General features: G+C 37.3%; 3 protein-coding genes across 5 annotated transcripts; 1 reads left to right on the plus strand and 2 right to left on the minus strand.

Annotated features, from left to right (window-relative positions):
- Positions 1 to 220: 220 nt before the first annotated feature.
- On the plus strand, positions 221 to 3,263 carry LOC116248891 (uncharacterized). The gene is made up of 4 exons (XM_031621922.2): positions 221 to 361; positions 451 to 510; positions 660 to 863; positions 972 to 3,263. The coding sequence occupies exons 2-4, from the start codon at positions 468 to 470 to the stop codon at positions 2,858 to 2,860; spliced, it is 2,136 nt and encodes a 711-aa protein (XP_031477782.1). The 5' UTR covers positions 221 to 361; positions 451 to 467; the 3' UTR covers positions 2,861 to 3,263.
- A 592-nt stretch (positions 3,264 to 3,855) lies between these two features.
- Positions 3,856 to 8,465, minus strand: LOC116246116 (probable lipid-A-disaccharide synthase, mitochondrial). 3 transcript variants are annotated; one of them, XM_031617821.2, is made up of 9 exons: positions 8,099 to 8,465; positions 7,879 to 7,978; positions 7,680 to 7,785; positions 7,337 to 7,560; positions 6,715 to 6,799; positions 6,293 to 6,531; positions 5,889 to 6,115; positions 4,460 to 4,642; positions 3,856 to 4,357 (listed from the first exon to the last, which is right to left on the minus strand). In XM_031617821.2, the coding sequence occupies exons 1-9, from the start codon at positions 8,350 to 8,352 to the stop codon at positions 4,291 to 4,293; spliced, it is 1,485 nt and encodes a 494-aa protein (XP_031473681.1). In that variant the 5' UTR covers positions 8,353 to 8,465; the 3' UTR covers positions 3,856 to 4,290. The 3 variants fall into 3 exon arrangements, with proteins under 3 accessions (XP_031473681.1, XP_031473683.1, XP_031473682.1); XM_031617823.2 differs by having other exon boundaries at positions 8,077 to 8,217; XM_031617822.2 differs by lacking the exon at positions 3,856 to 4,357 and having other exon boundaries at positions 4,500 to 4,677.
- Positions 8,466 to 11,877: 3,412 nt separating this feature from the next.
- LOC116261322 (probable indole-3-pyruvate monooxygenase YUCCA4) lies at positions 11,878 to 16,871 on the minus strand. The gene is made up of 6 exons (XM_050079652.1): positions 16,796 to 16,871; positions 15,856 to 16,652; positions 15,071 to 15,319; positions 14,222 to 14,344; positions 13,677 to 13,874; positions 11,878 to 12,182 (listed from the first exon to the last, which is right to left on the minus strand). Exons 1-6 carry the CDS (start codon positions 16,869 to 16,871, stop codon positions 12,159 to 12,161), a joined length of 1,467 nt encoding a protein of 488 aa, XP_049935609.1. The 3' UTR covers positions 11,878 to 12,158.
- Positions 16,872 to 20,902: the final 4,031 nt, after the last annotated feature.

The raw sequence follows: 20,902 nt of genomic DNA on the forward strand, positions 1-20,902 counted from the left end.
TGAAGTTCATACCAATAAGTAGCAGAGCCTGTAATTCTACTTCTCAAATTTGAAGTGATAAAAGAGTGATTCCTTGGCCTACCCACAAAAGGGGAAAAAGAAAAGCATAAAAGTGGGATTAGTTGCTCATCTTTGTCAATGTCTTTATGTTTTCAGTGGATCTACTTTTTGAATTTTAATCAAAGGGGTGACCCAGTTTAGCTTTAGCTAAAAGAAATGTGTCTTCTGTCTCTAAGACATAACACCCTGGCGACAGAATTCTGCGTTCAGTTCAAGTTTCTAAGAAATTTGAAGTTGCACATGCCTGGCCTTCTCGTATCTGATGATGGAGGAGGCATCTTTGCTTCCATTGAGCATATAGGTATTGGACCATCCTAGGGGAAGCCTTGGTTCTTCGTTCTTGTTCTCTAGCAGCAAGCTTTTTGTTTTCTAACTGTGTTAAAATTGCAGGACTGAGATAGACAGACATGGGTAATGAGATGGGTAACACCAATGTCTCAAGCATGAAAGGTATTCAAGATAGGCGTCAATGAATCCTTTAACAGGAAATGATTGCTCATCTTATCATCCTTACTTGATTTTTGTGTTGTTTTCTCAAAATGACTATCAATCCTGTTCTTACTTGGAGTTCTGTGTTGGTTTTTTCCTTTTCTCTGAAGTGGAGGAAGGGAAAGCCGAAGCTCACTTTCAGGATAATCTTTCAGACAATTCACTCACTGATCCTGTCAAGAAACAAATAATAGTTGAAGATTGTATCCCACCTGCAGGAGCTGAGGAAATTGAAGAGAAGCAAGTAATATCGACTGTTCAGGATCACCCAAATGCAGGTGATCAGCTCAAGCATCAGTTGTCTCATGCAAGAGGTAAGAGTTCCTGCTTGAAATCCTGTCGTAGCATGACTGTGTTTCATTTAAGCATTTCTGCAGTCTTTTAAATCATCAAAACGATAAGATCAAGAATTATATGCACAGATGAATCATTAACAACTATCAATGAATCCTGTGACGCTACAATTCATCACCTTCTTGTGGAGGAGAAAGAAGCAAGACAGGTGGCTGGATCTGTGTCAATGGAATCAGGAGGTTCAAAGGCTGAGCATGAATCTATTACAGTCCTTCCCGAAGCGATTATAATTGATGGGGCAGAAATGCCACTAAGTTCATCTCTGGAAGATAAAGGTGTCATCTACCTGAATTTGGAAGAAGCCAAATGTGAGAAAAATGTTGATCATGAAAAGGAAACAATTGACACAGATGACCATCCTGAGAGAGAGATGATATCAAGCCCATATGTAGATATTGATGCCAAGGATATCAAATCCTTGAACCAGATGGGAGCCCAAACTAGCAGCATCCATCAGGTGGATGAAAATATTTTCCAAGAAAAGCAAGGAACAGCCAAAAGCTGCGACCATGAAGAGAACATCAGATCTCCCTCTACTCAAAGTGAATCTAATGAACCTGAAATTGTTACATGTGAGCCGTTGGTCCATTTAGAAGACCGCAAGGCCAAAACACTATCGAAATCGAACGAGCTTCCTGAATCATCTAGCCAACACAGTGGTGATATAAAAATCGAAAAGCATATCCAAAACATGGTCTTAAAAATAGTGGAGGATAGACATGGGGCTGAATTGAGAGAATGCAAACACCAATCAAGTCCAGCCCACGAATTGCATATAGAAGAAACAGGGCAGGGAACATCTGTAAATGAAGATGGTCTTCCACAAACTGATGTTCCAGCTGTTGATACAACTGCTCATGAGGGTAAAAAGGAAATCTCTGAACCCATGATTGTCTTTCTGATGCTCAATGAAATGACTGAGCCAACACTAGAAGATGCCAATGCAACTTATTTTACACCTAGGAGCCAATCTCAGCCTCTGGAATTTTTATCTGATACTGAAGTGGATAAACCAGAAGAGGAGTTCTGTGGAATGAGTTCGTCCACTGTAGGAATAGTTCCACCATCTCTTATTGTTTGTGAGATAAAAAAGGAAAATGGAACAACCGATGGATTAGAAGGAAACTTTTCAAACGTAGACCCGTTTTCAGAGAAAGAAACAGGTCAAATAGAGGTCGCACTTCAAATGAGGGGAGATAAGACTGAAATGTTTTCTAGGGACCAAGACGATAAACCAGAGAAAGAGCGTAAGGAGGTCGTGCCACCAACCCCTACAATCTCTGAGAACAAAATTGAAAAGGAAAACGTGGACTCCTGTACAGATAAACAAAGAGATAATTCTGAGAAGGTGAATCAAACGAAGGATGGTGACATGAAAGGAGACCAACTAGCAAGCGAGTCCACAGTGAAGCACGACAGGAAGAAGTTTCTGATTATAGAAGATGAATCCGAGATGGAGGTTAGTAGTCCAACTGAAGGTGCAGTAAACAATGGCAGTGAAACAATCAAAGATGATGTCCTAATTGAGCAAGCCGAGACAACAGAGGCCATTAAACTGAAGGACGAAGCCGTGGAAATGAAATCAGTATCTGATTTGTTTGGCCAACCTGACCACCACAACGAAAACAGTGACGCCACAGCTTGCACACTTGACAAATGTCCACATGCTGAAACTGCATCCGTAGACATTGATAAGTCACGGAACGGTGATTCTGCAAAAGTTTCAGCGTCCGAGGGAAGTGAGTCAGGTAAGCTCAGAAGTCCACTTAAGATCTTTTTCAAGACAGGCACAGCGTCTCGTTCCATCAAAGAGGAAAGCCAGGAGACCAGCAACACTGGTGATTCACTGAGCTGCCATCTTAAGGAAATGAGTCTGCCGTCATCAGAAGGGAGAGCAAAACAAAAGACAAGGTCAATATTCAGCAGCTGCATGTGTTGCACCGCAGTGATCCGCTAAGCATTTCAGTTTGGTTTCCATGGGAGTTATGTTTAAAGGTTTTCTCATATTTGGGTATGTGAATTTGAGGTTCTGCGACCCTTTCCTTTTTATCTTCTTTCATTTTGTTGGTTTTCCATGAGCGTGCTTCCCGTCACAAAAGCATTTGAGCGTTCGGATTCGACAGCATAAACGTTCAGAGTTTGGGAACATTGGGATATCTGAATACAAGGAAGTATGATGTTGGGGAAGAATCTTAACTTTTCGAGCGGTGTCTTCCGTTGAAAAATGTCATCGTAGTTTTTGCCGTCATCTGTATTTGCTTTTCAAAAGGAGCATGTCATTTACGTTCCTGGTTCTAAAATCTTGTACATCTTCTGTGTTTACTGCTTGGTCCATCCAAACGAAGATTGTGTTACATTTAGATGCAGCTGCCATTTTTTGTAGTGGTTTCAACGTTTTTCACATAAAGGGCCTCCACAAGCATGACTGCTCTCAATATAGGTGCGTATCCGCTCTTAGGTCTCTGTTCATCGTATAATTGGCCCCTCAGCCCCTCCGCAAATTGAGCAAGAAGCCAATACGAGGCCGATTCAAGATGCGTGTAGTCCCAACGTAACATTTAGATTTCCGATACCAATGAAATTTGATATTCACAACACTGCATCTTATTGGGCTAATTTGATTTTGAATTCCAAACCAATACTTGCATCCTTTGGCACACCAAAAGAATAGAAAAAGATAAGAAGATAAGTCGGTAGAAATTGTTCCTGATTGGTAAAGTGTTAATCAGAGAGCGTTTGGTCCCCGTTTGTTAGAATGCTGAGAATGGGATGTCTTGTTCATGGCAATTTCTTTCATTTATTGAATCATTTTTAAAAGAACTAAACTAATAAAATTAGACTAACAAGTTTCATTCAAATTAATCATTTTGACTGACTGTTTTTACGTAGATGATGAGTAAAAAAGCAGTAGGAACTAGAATGAACAGCGCAGTAGCAATAAATGCGAGTATATTTACTTCAATAATCTCATAATTTAATTTTATTTTGCTTCCCAAGAAATCAGGATCTAATCCCATAGAGATGATCAATCCTTCTCCATAATTTTGAAAGAAGAACAAAACCGCCCCTGAGGGACTCTTTTGCTCCATAACGAAAAGATCACCACGAAGTGCTAAAACTGTGAATCCATCACCAAGAGCTCGGAAACAAGGACTTAATTTTTTGCTTCAAAAAAGTTTGGCATCACAAGTAGCATGCAGCTTTAGCTTCTGGATGACGGCCGTCAAAGAATCTCTCTCTCTCTCTCTAAGTGCATCACTGCATTTCCCAGAGATTCGCAGAGGTTCCCCAGCTCCAGCAGTTAGTCTCCCTTCAGTTGCTGAATTCACATAGTAATCTGCTAATCAAGGACTATAAGAATTTCATCCAATCTTTGAAAGCATGAGGTTACTTTTCTAGAGCTCTCCTTCTCCTGTGGATCCTTTCTCCAGTTTTCCTCTGTCCCTTTCTTTGCCTGGATTTATAAACTTGCAGATGAACCATCAAGATGGGGCAAACCAATTGCCACCTGATGAAAATTTGACTCTGCAAACTCAGCAGTCCTGAGTCCACTTACCTTCTTTCCGAGCATAATACAGCAGAAGCTGCAATGTTACTCGGACAAAAATCAGAACCGGCAGACAAGAACTGCTTGTAGTTGGAGTAGCTTGGATTCTCTTTGGAGGGACAAAGAAGATTCAGGACTTTATCAGCAGATACAATCTGTTGCTTGCGAATGACATCGTCGTGGATGATTTGGCTGCAGTTGAGTAATATTAGAGTGAGCCAATGGTGCTGGAACAAACAGAAAACTATTTGTCAACATGTTCAGCCTCAAAAGTAAAATTTTAGTACATTGGTGTCAGAGAACATTCCCTAAAAAGTCTTCAACTGCAGATTGTCGTAACAAAGTATCCAAGAGAGACTACAACCTAGTGCTGATATGCATGACATAAATGAACCTAACAGATGAAAACACATGATAGTAAACAATATAGACAGCCTCGAGTTGTGTACGTTAAAGCATCTAACCCATGTACAAAGCAATTACCCTGATCAATTTGATGAATTAAATTTGCTAGCACATAGTCAACCAGAACAAAGTTCATTGGATGATTTCCAGGTGACAGTTTAGAAGAATTCTGGAGAACAATTATGTTGTTAGTGCTTGCTGGGTCATTTAAGTCCAGTACTATTACACTATCAAACTTGTGAAACGAGAAAAAAGAGAACACAATTTGAAAGAGCGTTGACATAATTATTTTAGATCTGATGATGTCAACTGCAGTTACCACTCTACTACGTTCATAAGTTCATGAAAAATCAGCCAAATTCACAATCTACACAAAGCCACAATAATGAGTATCAACAACAAACACCCAAAGGGTGTATCGCTTCCAAACCAATAATAACAGAAAATGAGCTCCACAACCATTCTCATATAAAGCTAATATGTTTACCAAAGGATGCAAAGTCTCTTAAATTTGACGTGTAGACACCCGATGAATGCATCAATGATGAAATACAGTCTGGGGTTAGGAAAAAAAATACTCAATGAAACATAAATAGGAAAAACCAAATGCTTGAAAAACAGCACAAAGTATGCACTGGCAAAGATACAATCTGTGTTCTGCCACTCACTGGCAAAGATAAGTCAGCAATTGGAAATGGTCATCATGAATCGAACACTTCAACATAATGCAGAAGTGACCATAATGCAGACAGAACTCTTAAATTCAAAAAAGGAAAGAATGAATAACTGCTGGAAGAAAAGGAAGAGAAGAACAGGAAAAGGGTACAATGCCCTTCTTGGATCTCAATTTGGTTTCTTCAAAATATTTTGATTTTTCCTCTTTTCATGGTTTCATTCGCTTTTCTGTTTTTTGTGTTCTTTTTTTAATTGATAATATTTGTGTCACTGTGCCAGATTTAACAAATTGATAAGAGCAACGTCTGGAAGAAGGCTTATCTTCAAAATTGAGCAGCAAAAATTTTGCAAAACGTACCTCAGCAACATGGACAACTCCATGGGATTACAAGAAGAAAAAAGAGCTTCTGGAATAATCTGTGAATCCATAAGGATGTTCGGCAAGGAAATAAAATGCATCTTCGTCTTAAGCCTGATTATCCATTCAGTCAAGAGATGTGCCCGATATGCAACAATACATGGCAGCCTCGCAAGCTGCAGTTCCAACACAGCAGTTCCTGAAGTACATAAAGCAGCAGAACTTGCCTGCACGTGCAAGTCATTAACATAAACCATAGTGAACATTCAGAGCAATAGAAAAATATAATCTTCAATAGCTGAGTGAATAGACAGATATTTTCACTATACCAAAGCAAGATTTAGTACAGTGATCCAAAATAAAAAGAAGCATCCATAAGAAAGAGTAACCAAGTATCTGCATACATGAAAAGCATCATATTTTTCAGCAACGGATTCTCCTGGAATCAAAATTGTGGGCAGGGTGCATGATGGCGCAAGTTTATAAAGGTAACCTTGCACATGCTGATTAGAAGCTACAGGGATAACCACCGTCAATGATGGAAGAGAGTCCTTTAGCAGCTCCAAAGTATTCATATAAATCGGAAGCATGCGGGTGACTTCTTGTTCTCTGCTTCCAGGAATAACAGTAACAATCGTTGCCCCTGTCAGATATTAGTGAAGATATTTGCTTGATAATTGATAAGAATATGCACATACCTTGACCGATGTCCTAAAGATAATGATCTCTCAGGCATACATGGGTCTCACATTTCAAGAACGTGACCAGCATCTTGTTTGTGCTTCAGAAATTTGAGAATTAAACGTGAGACTCTAAGAAATAATACCTGGAGATATTCCATGCTTCTGTCGAAAGTATGCACCGTTCCCTGGGACCTTCACTTGAATTGGTTGTGCGTCAGCCTCGTTATCCTATGAAAACGATTTAAACTTCGCTCAGAAAGACATTAGCTCCACCAAGCCACGTTTTGCCATCAGAATAGATGAAGCCTAAGAAATGGGAATTCTTCAGAGGAAAGTCAGGTTGTATGATACGGATGAAAGAAGCCTAAACAAGCAGCTTCGAATGAGAAAAGAAAAAACAGCTTTGACATTTGTCGCTAGTGTTACTACTTTTAGTTGAAAGGCAAGCAGGAAGGTAATTCCCCACAACATGAACACAAACCCGCTTGGCTGTAATTAAAGCAAACCAATTTTCTTATTCATCATTGCGGACTGTTACTCCAGACGCCCATCTTGGGCGTCTTCCTTGGATGCTTAGGAAGTTCTACAAAATTCTTATGGTTTGACTTAGTAAAATATCCCAGGAGAATAAAAGCAGAACAATAATATAATTGTTCTCAGTATGTTTGGTTTATCTTTGAGGCAAATGTATTTTCTGGGCCATGGGGAGATATCCTTAAACAATGGAAAAAACTGCCTATTGCGACAACCACATAAAATTCTTACCGGATGGAAATTTAGAGCATCTTCAAGAATTGGATGACCAACAAATGTTGCATCTAACCCATGTGCTCTCAAAACATCTACCTCAAATGGGAGAATGCAAAGCAAATGGTCAACATATCCGGACAGAGCTTTAAGTCTAGATTCACCCCCTTTCCATGCCCAGAATGATGGAGCAACATAATGGATATGTATGGGTGACAGGCATGGTTCCAGGCTACATTTATCTGCAAATTATATCCAATTCCAGCATGAATTCAGTTAATGGTAGAAGGTAAACGTACCAATACTTCAGTAGATCTTACTAAATCCACAGAAAAAATGGTAAGAAGTTAGTAATCTGTACCCCTTAGCAGCTTCAGGAAGCGGAAGGAGAAGCCCTTGGCATCAACTGTTATGACAGCATGAGGCTGAAACTGGATAGCTGCTTCAATGGCTTGCTGCAGCCTCATCTAACATTTACCAAATTCCAAGTAATGAAAGTAAAGGGGTTGAGAAGAGGAACACGGAGTCAAGTCACAGGTACCAACAAAATCTATACTCACCCTAATCTTGCGCAAATGAGGCAACAGCTCCAAGAGTCCCATCACAGCAAGATCTTCCATACGAAAAAGAGAATTCAATCCTACGTTTTCCATCATGGGACTGAAGAAAAACCATTTAAACAAAATGGTTGTATGAACATGTTAAAATGAATTTCCTCAAATGGGTAAAGTACTTAATACAGACAACGAGAGAGAGACGGTTATCTTTTTTATCACCCACCCTCCAACTCCAGCGAGGCGGAGAGGGGAAGGAGAAAGCCGGTGGAGAGAGGAGATGAGACGGGCCGCGATGGCGTCCCCGGATGGCTCCCCTGCAACCACGAACAGTCTCAACTCTTTGTCTTCCATCGCCATATCCACCACCCTCCTCCGGCCATTGCAGCTGCTGAGCGATCGCCTGTAAAAGCCGTTCTTCGCCGCCAACAACAACAAGCGCCTCTTGAAGCCAGTGGCGGCGCTCAACAACTTCTCCATCCCTCTACATGATCTTCCACTAGAAGGATAGGAGAAGATGGCGCGAAATGATCGTTCTTTCCCTGGCTTCTCAATAGAGAGGGAAAGGACAGACTTCACACCCCCAAAGGGAACTTGCCCACTCTTAAACGGAAGACGATATTTTATTTTGTATATGTAACGTAACGTTCTAGTATTTTAAAAAGTTTGGGAGTCGATCCGGTGATATTTTAAATTCCCGGCTGTAGAATGAATTTGAAGGACTTAAATCAATTTTCTATTAAAGAATTTTATATATTTAAAATAATTTAAAACCAGACATTCAAAATCTTCATGAAATTTCAATTCGTGTATCAGATTTCAACAAATTTTCAGACTTACAAATTTAAAGTTTTCCAGTTCAATCATGAAGTTGGATTGCAAAAACCAGTAGGAATCCATTTAGATCTAACTTTTAATTTGGTTTCTTAACTATTATTTTCTCACGCTTTTGCCTGTTTTTTCTTAATTCTACTTTTTTTTTTCAGCCTTAGTTTTTACTTTGTATATATATATATATATATATATATATATATATATATACCAAAATGAACAAAATAAAAATATGTGGCAGTTTGTGAGAGGCTAAGCGACCTTTCCTTTCTCAACTTGAATGGTTTTATGGTACATCTTTTAATTTGGATATTATGCACGGTACCATTTCCAATAAGAATTGATATGATAAAATGTCATTAACATAACATCACACTCAAATTGGACCAGTTATACTAGAATCGTCAAAGCCATAAATACCAATATATGAACAAATTAAACATAATAAGAACTATGTCCATGTAAACGAAATTTGAATGCTGCAGTCCAAGTTCTTCCATCTCTCTCTAAATATAATGGAAAACAACACCGATGTTCAATCTATTGGATGAATTCGTAGTGGTATAATCTCTCTTTCATATTGGCTTAGATTTTTAGTTCGGCCTTTGAGACTAGCATGGCTTTAGGTGATTTATATGAAAATAGTTTCTAATTCAGTTTACGGAGGTTGTTTGATCAGCAAAATATTGTGTTTTTAGAATCCACATGTTCCGCAAACACTATTTTTTATTTCAGGAAACATGATCTTAAAGTGAATGTTACTTTTAAAATTAATTTCTTGGACTTAAGTACACTATGTTTCTGAGAACCAACAATACGTTCTTTAAGCATGTATTTTAAAAGCATGCATTTCAAAAACATAAAATTCTTCTTGTCAAACATTTTGAGGAGAGGTTTGTGTCTATACCTACGTAAATGTCTTTAAATGTCTCTTAGATCAAATAAGTCAGCACATAAGTATCTTTAAGTGGCTCATAGATCAAATAAGTTAGCAAAAAGATCTTTAAGGGTGTTGGTGAATTTGAATGCTCATATAACATTGAAATTTTGATGATAGAGAAATATACATCTTTCTTAAAAACAACTTATTAAATTGAAGTATGTTTCATATCAAATCAGTTTTTGTAAGCATATTCAGATGTTTTTTGTTGTGTTTACAGCTTGTACTATGAAATGGTTCTAGTGAGAAGGCATCAGTGGCCGAGTCAGAAATTTTTTGTCAAGAGACATTAATTCAAAAAAAATTCAACCTTTCTAATGCACAATAATATGATTAAAGGGCACCAATATATAAACAGCAAATGATTTAGGAACAACCAATATGTAAATGACTAATTATGTGACATTCTTTTAAATCAACTTCAAACATTATAAAGTGTTTTTAAATAAAAAGGAAAAATAATTGAGCAAATACAACAAGACAAGTTTTTTTTACAATCTCCCCATTCATTCTAACAACATTTGATTTAGCCCTTCTTTTCTTTGTAAAATAATGGAAACCCACTACCACTTGTAAGCTTAATTTCAATTGTACTGAGGTGTAAAATTTTCGAGCGAGTCTTTACCCAAGTAAAATACATATATTTCTTTTAGTGCATTGAGATGTTGTTCATGTCGCACTTTAACTTGTGCATGTGTGACCTTCTCCTTTGCAACACAAAGAGTTGACGTCTTAAGGATTCAAAACAGAGTCTGACTTTCCACCAACTCCAGCCTTGTCCGTTGCATCAACCGCTTAAGGATTTGAGGTATAAGATTTACTTTGAAGCTAAGTCACAGTGGTACGCCACTTTTAGTCGCGTACCCGTACCGGTACGTTTGAATCTGGATCCGGGTTGGATCCAGATCCAAACTGCATTATAACTAAAAAAATAAAAAAAATTACTTATTCTTCATTTTTTAACATAAGAAGTCTCATTAACAAGATAAAACATTGATAATTTATTCATTATGAGCCTCTTTTTATTGGCATTTTTGTTACAACTTGTGGTTTAATTATATATAATAATTATTTTTTTGAATTAATTATATATAATAGTGACCGTACCGGTACCATGATTTAAAAAAATGCCATATCTTCGTACCCGTACTCGTACCATTGTGACATAGCTTTGAAGCAATTCTTCATTGCTTTAGCTTTTTGATAAAATATTAATTTGTCCACTAAACCTGAAGCATCCTCCAAGGTCCAACAAGAATCCAAGCCCAAGATTGGATCTTATGCCTGCTGGTCCAGATCTGGTTTGAGAAATTCGGGTCTAGGTTCGAGTTTCAGTCTTAATCCGATTTGGGGAGATCCGGTTATGTCGGTTCTGAAAAACAATAGATGAGAAGTAGGTCCCAATAGTTTGCTTCCCTACAAGAAAAGTTTAGTAAGAGGAATATTACATTATTAGGAATCGGTGTTCTTAAAAGCACCATGTTGTTTTATAAAACGTAATTAGTGTGATTATGAAATGCATGTATCTGTTAGATCCAGAAATAATTGTACCACATTTTATAATACAACTACAATTTAAATGTCCTCTCTCTCTCTCCCTCCCGTTGTAAATGATCTAATTGGAGCTCAATTTTAGTTGGCCCAAACTCTATCAGATCCGGATCTTAAAAAGCATGATCTGGACTTGAAACTAAAAGGGTGTCAAGTAAAAGATTATTCTGAATAAAATCTCAACGAGACTTTATGTTGTTGCAATTTCCCTATTGTGTTGTCCTTGTAAGACTAGGATATATTGCCTCGAAAATAATATTTAAAATGTGCTTGGGTGACCGTTGAAATTGGGTTTTTAAATAGTTTAATTAAAAAATGATTTTATTCACAGAAATTATTGTTTTTATTCATGCAAATATAAAAATTAGGTTTAAAAAACTGATTAAAGAACCGAATTATCACAAAACCTGGATTTCTAGAAACGTTGTTTTCTAAAATGTGTCATCCTGACTACGTGATAGAGAGGACCGACTGCTTCGAACCACAATCAACTAATTTGAACTGATAAAAGAACAATAAGCAAGGTTTGTCTTTTTAGAAAAATAATCAACTAAACCTTAAAAAGGAGGTAAAATGTGGGTATTTATACCCCCAATCAAAGTAAATAGAAAAATGAATATAACGTTTCCAAGAACGGATCCAAATAACCAAACTAAGAAATTTTCTGGCGAGATATTGTTTCACAGGTTTTCATACCTGAAGGGGCACTTACATGTATAACAAAGTAAATATTAAACGAACTTCATGTAAAAATGAAAGAAAATTGAGAAGCTGGTCATATACGTGGCTCCGCCACTGGGAGGGCTGAACCTATGACACCTCTATCCTATCGTCATGCGCCGAGACCTTCTCACTTGCACTTCATTTGGACCAGAGCTTCGATTCGCACCCATATTCGCATCGGTGCTCTCCAGCAACGTTCTCGTCGTGGATGGATCCCTGGATGCGTCTGGCAAATCCGGATCTACCAAGTCCCTCTGAGTTCGCTCTGCATCACATCCAAATGAACACAACCTTAAAAGTTTTTCTGAAAAAAAGAGAGAGAGAATCTACTAAAACTAGTATTACAGTTTTTTGTTATGCCTAGAGTTATATGTTTGACTCCTACCATGCGAGTGGGTGTTCTGGGGCTGAAATGACTGAAACACTCATAATCGTAAGAAAAGAGGAACCCTCTCTACAAGGACAGAAATAAACCCCCGAAAGCTATTTATGAAAAGGACCAAAATGCCCTCCCCATGTCAATAGCGGATCCAAAAAAATTAGCGTACTTGTTTAAAAAAATACTCAAATCTGGTAAGACGCTTTTATATATATATATATATATATTAAGATACATATTTCAGATTACTATTTAAAAATAAAAAACTTTTAATAGACTCGTGTGGGCAACTATCTACAGCAGTCACAATGTGGCGACCGCCACTGCTCCACATACAGTCGAACACGGGCATGTGTTTGGCCTGAGCATGGAAGGGAACCCTCTTTTGAGTAGGGCTTATCTCTACTAGTGGGACTTTTACCTAGAAATTCATAAAACATGGTTCTTATGTAACATGAAAATAAGGCAAGATGATTTTTTTTTTCTTTTTTTAACATGGTTAATAAACAGCATAAAGATGGCCCAATCTGACAAAGTCATGCATGCAATTGATAAAGAAAAGGAACCATGCATTTGTACTGTGATCAATCCAGACCTTCAGAAAAGAGTAAATGAAAACCATGTTAGTTGTACCCAACAATGTGACTCTACATCCATCCAACTTCAATGCAATAAACAACAGGAGACAGTTACTATAGGAATTACATGGACTTCAACTCATTCCTCCAAGTAGGACTACAACTTTGCTATTAAATGGTTGTATGAGCCTTTAGACATTAGTAAAACATTTTTTTTTCTTTCTGTTTTCTCTCTTGATACTGTGGAGAAGCCTGACAGCAGTGAACAAAACAAGAAGAAAACCCAAAAAAATTGGGATAAGTAGTACCAAAAGGGGGAGGAAAAGATGCTCATTAGTCATTATGTCATGTGATATTATATGTAAACAACATTCAAGCTTGCTTTTATACATAGTAAAAAATAACGTCTCAAAGTTTTAAATGGCCAAGTTTTTCTCACGTATAACACGGCGAGCTTGAAACAATGAAAAAAAATATAATAAACTTTTAAAATTTTAAAGAACTAAAAATGAAGAAAAATAAAATAAGTGAGAAACTAATAACACAAAGATAACAAGATAAGTAAATTTGCAACAAATAAAAATAGAAAATAAAAAAAATGTTTGGCATTAAAAAAATGAAAAAAGGTTGAAAAAATGCAAAAAACGTGTTAAAACCCCATTAAAAATGTGTTAAAAATACATTTTTTTCGTTTTATTTTTTTTTTTCAAAATAACGCGGTTTTAAAGTTTTAAATGTCCATTTAATTCATCTTGTTTTTCTACAAAATAACGCATTTTTTGTAATTATGATTTGATCTTACCTGCACCATGAAATGCTTATTTTCTGGCAAGTCAGTCCATTGTCTTCTTATATTATCTGTTGTCCTCTCTGCATCCAATCTTATGCCTTGAAGGCCTTTTCCAGCAAAACCCACAAAATATAAGCCATTCTGCCCTTTCCAATTGCAAGGAATTGTCTGAATCTTCTCATCCTCATCCTCTGAGAAAGAGTTGCAGTCCTGTTATCAAGAGATTGTTTAGGCCCCAAAGTAGTATATATAATAGAGAGAAAATGGTTGTCAGTGAGCAGTCAACAACAAGCTTCTCCTTTTGTTATGACATGCTGATATGAATATATGATGCAGAGATGATATATTGTAAAAGAAAGCATTTAACTAAGAAGAGTTTTATATTTATAGCAATGTCCTGGAAGCACATTCTTTAAATATATGGTGATCCCCTTTGTATATATTTTTGCATAACAGAAAATATGGTTAAGAAAATTAATTGGAACAATATATGTAATAGGTTTTATTTTTTTAAATAAAAGGAAAGAAAAATTGAAAAAATAGAAATGGGTACTAACCTTGAGCCATGATGAGAAGTCACTCTTGTAGCCTGTAGCTAGAATGATTGAATGGAATTCCAATTCCTTCCCATCAACAAACTTTGCTCCATTTGTGGTCAGTGTATCAATTGCAGCCATAATCTTTGCCATGGAAATCAAGGTGTGCAAGATCAGTAAACCACAGATTAAAAAAAAAAAAGTCTAATAAAAACAGAAAAAAGGAGAAGGAGAAGTCACAACAAGCAATGATAGCTATAACATCATTTAAAGCATGTTTTTCACTGTATAATCACTAAGTTAAGATGCTTACCTAATAATAATAATAACGCTTTCAAGTGCAAAAGAGAATTGAAATCATATCATACATGAAACACCGACTACTCTCATTCAATAACGCTAAGAATAGGCAGAAACAAACAAGAAGACAATTAGTAGTGGATCCTATCTAGAAACCAACTTAAATCATCCGATAAATAATATCAAATTAGAAAATACCAACATGTTATGCAAATAAAGAAGTATCATATATATATCCCCATTTAGAGCCTTTCAGAGAGAGAGAGTATAAAATGAGAATGCATAACAAAATTTGAGAACAAGAAGTCCCATAAATACAAGAACAAACCGCAAAAATAAAATAAAAGAACGAAATATACAAGACAGCAACACAATAAAATAGAATGGGAAAGAGAGTCCACAAAATGGAAAGATATTCCATCAAAGCAAAATAAGTGACAGACATCAACAAGATAGAAAACTCAACAAACAAATACTAAGATTAAAGAAAGGAAAGAGAGAAAAAGAGAGGACGATAAAATGGGAATGTATATCAAAATTTAAGAACAAGAGAGAGAGAGAGAGAGAGACCTTGATCTTTCTGCTTTTGATCATGGGTATTGCTCCCACATCCAAGACTGGAGTCTTTCCTGTTTTTCTTTTCAACTCTAGAGGCCCAATTTCTGGTCTTCTCAACCCACACTCCTGAGTGCAACCAAACATTCTCTCTGCCAAGAACACCAAAATCATGTCTACCATCTTCAATGGAAGCCACTTTGACAGCGCCATTGCAACCCTAAATGTTGAAACTCCAAACATGTCCCTTGGCAACACATGCACCTAAACCATTGAAATAATAATAATAAAAAAGACCCATTAATTATATTTCTAGTTTTTTCAATTATTCTACTTTTTTTTAGTTTTTTCCTTTTTCTTCTGATAAATAACAAAAATATAAATGGCAAGAAGCCTTCCACTGATCAAGTTATCAACACCAATACCAACATTCGTGCAACTAAAAAGCCACATTTTCTTCCCCTTTTCACTTTAACTGAACAAATGTATAATAAAAAAATTTCAAAAATCCTCCGTTTAGATCAAAACCAACAAGAACACCAACAAAAAAAAGTATGGAAGTACTTCCAAACCCCTCATCGCTTCCATCAAGAAACCGACGAGGCGGCAACAGAAACTAACATGACTGCCGGAAATGCAGGGAGATCTTAGAAATTACTCGTTCTAGAACTACTTAAATTAAAGGATTTATTTCAAATTGAAGAGCATTTTCAACTTCGATATTCGCTGATGTAATTATATAACTAGCACGGATTTAATATACAGAACAAAGAATCTGATCACTGTCGGGAGACACTTACACCATTCCTAACCACCATGAAAGGTTTGGCTCCGTGCTCACAGAGGTCGAGGCACACTTCCATGCCGGAATTGCCACAGCCCACGACCAGAACCTCCTTCCCCCGCAACCCTTCACCGTTCTTGTAGCATACAGAATGCACCACGTTTCCCTTGAAGGCCTCGCGGCCGGGGAGCTCCGGGAGGTCGGGCACCGCATTCTCGCCGGTGGCCACCACCACCCACCTGCACAGGTACTCAAATTCTGCCCCCATGATGGACACGTGCCAGAGGCCGGTTACGTGGTCGAAGGTGGCCGACTCAACGCATTGCCCGAAGCGCGGCCGGAGGTGGAAGTGGCGGCAGTAGGCGTCGAGGTAGGCGAGGAACTGGTCGCGGGTGGGGTAGTCCGGGAAGTGGGCAGGGAAGGGCATGAAGGGGAGGCTGCAGAAGGCCTTGGGGAGGTGGAGCTTGAGGCGGTCGTAGGTGCGTTGATGCCATAGGGAGGCGATGCAAGACTCTTTCTCAAGGAGGAGGAAGGGGAGGTGGAGGAGTTGGAGGCAGGCGGCGGTGGCGAGGCCGGAGGGGCCGGCTCCGACGATGATAGGGCCGTTCACGTACACGCGCAGCCGTTGGCGGAGGGTGGTGGCGGAAGTCGATAGCTTGGAGAGAGATGGTGCCGAGGTTGGTGGGGGTTGAAGGTGGGGAAGAAGGCGGTGGAGCTGTCGAGGTTGTGCATCTTCTTCTTCCTCCTTCTCCTTTGAGAGTTCTGCGTCCAAGTAGAGGCATTCCATTCGCTTCTCTGCGCGCCCTCTCTCCTCTGTCAGTGGTAAGAGAAGAAGAATTAAGAGCTTAAGAACGTCATGTCCGTTTCATATAATTACGAGCCAATTCCAAGTGTAGATGAATGAGTGATGAGAGTCGATACTTGGCATGAATTCAATATGAGGAAAAGGAAAGTACCGAAGAAAGTAAAGACAATGAAGTCGGAAATCTTCTCAGAATGGGACTCTCCGAAGTAGTAGATGCAGCGGGCCATGGCTGGTCAGATGGAAATGAATTCTCATGGACGTCACTCAATGCGCAACCACGACAGATTACTGTTAGTTACCAGAAGAACGCAGTGCGATTTTTTCCCCTTCTAGAACAGAAACCAACAGCGTCCCATAAAAGAATAAAATAATGAAGATCCAACCTCTCTTTCTCATCTTTCAGGCAAGCGAGACATATTGCCCCCCACTGCAGTGCATGTTTTTGGTACCAGGTGATGCTCCACTTCTTGTCGTTCAACTTACATATCAACGACCATTTATTTCCAGCACACCTTCCATTTTCATATGATTACTTCAAATTTTTCATCAACTCCAAAGAGTAAAACCAAGTTTTTTTAGTGTGAATCTTGGCTCTAACTTAAAATCTTTAGTTAAATAACTCATACATTTTAATGTATATATATATATATTGGCTGATTACTGGTTTAAGTGGCATAAGTGTCAATCAACTCCGTTTTATTAATGGATCAGAGCTAGTGTAATAGTTGACATGCATTAGGAGTGCGTTACCAAAAACCAATCCAACCATAAATTCAAGGGGACAACGGAGAATGAGATGGATGTTTTGGCTCACTCGGTTGGTAGGATATTTTTCTTCTTTTATTTGCAATTAGTATGTATTTGAAGCACAAGCCAAGTTTGAAAAGATGAATGCCCTATTATTAGGGATGTCAACGGATCAGATTCGGATCGGATATATCCTTAATCTGGATATTCACATATTTGGATTCGAATACAAATAAAGAAAGTCATATCCAAAATCCAATTTTTCAATTCAAAAACGATCCAAGTCTGATTATTGTATTCATATCCAAACTTGAATTAGAATTTTGAACTGGATTTTGCCAATTTTCAAAATGTAATAGCATTAGATACATGATCTTTGTCTAAAAATGAATATGTTCTGAATCGGTATCTGAATCCGTTCAGATATTTATGTATATCCAGATCCGATCGGATGCCATTTATTAGAATAAATCTGAGTCAGATCCGATTTCTTAATCGGATATTAAATATTTTTTTTTCATGTCTGACTTTTTTGAATTGGTTCGATCAGATGTCCGATTCAAATTCGATATATTGACATCTCTGCCCGTATGTGGGTGATAAGAACCAACAACCATAACCATTGGTGTCCCTTGACATCTCTACCCGTTTTGTTACAACTGAAGATCACCGGATTCTTGGTTGCCGCCGGTTTGGGATCGATATTGTGAGAACCAGGTCCATTTCTGTAATGGAATCTGAAATCGCAGTAGTATCATAGGCAATATCATAGGATCAATCATATGGGACAATTACATTACTTTTACTAATCAAAATCAAATCATCAGTGCAGCGAACCCCACCTTATGCTCGGGCCAATAACGCCGCTTGCAGACTCCACTTAGAGATGGGTACGTGGGGACATATATGGTTGCTGATCCCAAATTGGATCCACTAATTATTCAGATCCGGTAAAGAAAACATGATTTAAATACTAAATGTATTTAAATAATTATTCATCGACGCACAAAAAAAAAACAGTTTTTTATAAATTATGTGTAGTTTTTTCTCAAACCCATCAAATCAAATGTGACCGAATGGTCCTAAAATATCTGCAACATGTTAGACCCTACATTAGACATAAACCAGCAATTACATGGTTTGCTAGTTATGTTCAAATTCACGGTTATATAAACATTAAATTCCACAGTTATATAAACGTTACTGATTATTCTGATAATTTATAAATAATTTAAAAAATATTATTAACCATAAAAAATCGAAAAGAACAATAAACACCTCGATCGAGGTAATCGGCAAAGTCATTGGCAATGTCATAGCACGACACCGGGCGGCCCACATTGACCTTGGGCCCCATTCCGGGGCCTATGAGTTGTGTTCCCGACTTGGTTGACCACCGTATTACAAAAGTCCGCTACCTGACGGAGACCGGTCATCCAGAAATTATGATTCTGATTTTGCCCTCGGAGACTGAGAGTTGACTGACCTTGTAAAGACTGAAAGTTGACTTAGAAATCATCGAAAAATTTTATGAATTCTACTCGATTCCAGGAGAAGACTGGTTTTATTTGGATTTACGATTTTCCGGATGGCTATGAGAACATGTACAAGTTGGAAGCTATTAAATACCATAAGGTGATCCGAAGAGAGGTTCAAAGGCACTCCAATATTCATTTCCTTGGGTCCTGATGATAGCGGTGTACCTTTCAACTTAGGTACTTCAATTTGCCGTTCATATAAACCAAACTAGAGAGAGATGTGCATTCTCCTAACTCGACCAGTAATGTTAGCCATTGAGGTCTTAAGGTTGTGTTTGTTTCATTGTTATAAATGAGATATGAGATATGTGGTGACCTGAGATCCTTATGATCTCAAATCCATGGATTTAAGAGAACTCTCTTCTCTCTTCTTTCTTTAATCCAACCTTCAATCCATGCTACTAATATCTAATGAGAATCTCCCAACTCACTTTTTTGAGCAGTCTTGGAACGAAAATCTAAAGCTATCAAACACAACCTAATCAAAAGGTTTTTAAAGATTTTTCATTTTATGGTTAACATATAAATTACTTGAAAGAAATGACTTTAATTTTTCTAATAAAATTAGATTTCATGGTAAGGAGCCGAGACAATGGAGGCCGGCAGGAACCATAGGCCGTTTCCCTCAGATTTTGGAACTTTAAAATTTAAATGTACACATTTTTATTTTTTTCAGAATTTTCAGAAATTATATTGACCCCTTTGTCATTTCCCCTCAGATTTTGAAATTTTTAAAATTTAAATGTACACATTTTTGTTTTTTTTTTTTTTCAAAATTTTCAAAAAATTATTTTGACCCATTTGGCCCTCTCAAGATAAAAATTTTGGCTGTCCGTGTTCATAGTAACACTTTTATACGCGGTTGAAGCAAATTATTTATCCTAAGAATGCCAAGAGATTGGCTACAACTTTTTTTCAGTAATTTTTTCACTAAATTACACTTTCACCTTTAATAATTTTATCTTTAATATGACATTTAAAAAGATAAAACATAATTTAGTACAAGTAACTTTTTTTCTCCATATTAATGGGCCCTTATTTGACGATTTTCATGAAGAATATCAGTGCAGGTCTTATTAAAAAATCTGAAAAAGGTGGCCCTTTTTGCAAATTATGGACAAGAGGTAGGCCAAAAAATACGAATTTATTTTCCCAACAAAAAATCATTCATAAATTTATATTTTTTCAAATAAACTGTTATGATGGTATAAGATTACCACTTTACCTTTAGAAACATTAGAAACATATCATATTTTGCCAATATATCAAATTTTTGTTGCATTTACATCCTGCATTAATGGAAAAGATATCAAAGCATTTTTTTTTTTTAACAAGTTCGGATGACTTTTCCTCTTGTGATTGAACTCTAAATACTGAACACTGTGCTCTGAATAAAAATAATGTCCTGAATATGCAAAGTTGAAACTTGAGTGTCACAAGAATAAAAAAACTCCTTATTCTGAAGATGACAATGGATTTGTATGGTTTAACATTAGATTGTGGTTTTGAATGATCTGAAAAACAAGTTGTTAAAAAAGGCATACAAAACAAGATACACCATACATCAGGAAAGCTCTAAGATGTATCAAAAGTTAAGAATAAACTTTTAATAGCTATGAATGAAGAAAGAGATCGTTGAGTTCGTCTCACGATGTTTGGTGTGTCAACATGTTAAAGTTGAACATCAGAAACCGGGTGGCACTTGCCTCCGTCACGGCCCCCGTCAGCGCCCCTTGCCTCCACCCGTGCCTTAATGTAGTTTTTTTTTTTTATAGATAAAGACATCAATAAAAATATAAAAATAAATTTAAAGTAAGACCCACATATACATCACCTAATTATAATTAACACATTGGTCTTTGGTCAAAGGCATTTCCATTAGTGGCTATCGACTCATCATGTGTCCACAAGCCGTCTTTGACACATACCCAACGCCATTCTTACGCCTTTTTTTATTTTTAATTAAAAATGAT

The sequence above is a fragment of the Nymphaea colorata genome, chromosome 1 (genome assembly GCF_008831285.2).
Source record: "Nymphaea colorata isolate Beijing-Zhang1983 chromosome 1, ASM883128v2, whole genome shotgun sequence".
Taxonomy (NCBI): Eukaryota; Viridiplantae; Streptophyta; class Magnoliopsida; order Nymphaeales; family Nymphaeaceae; genus Nymphaea; species Nymphaea colorata.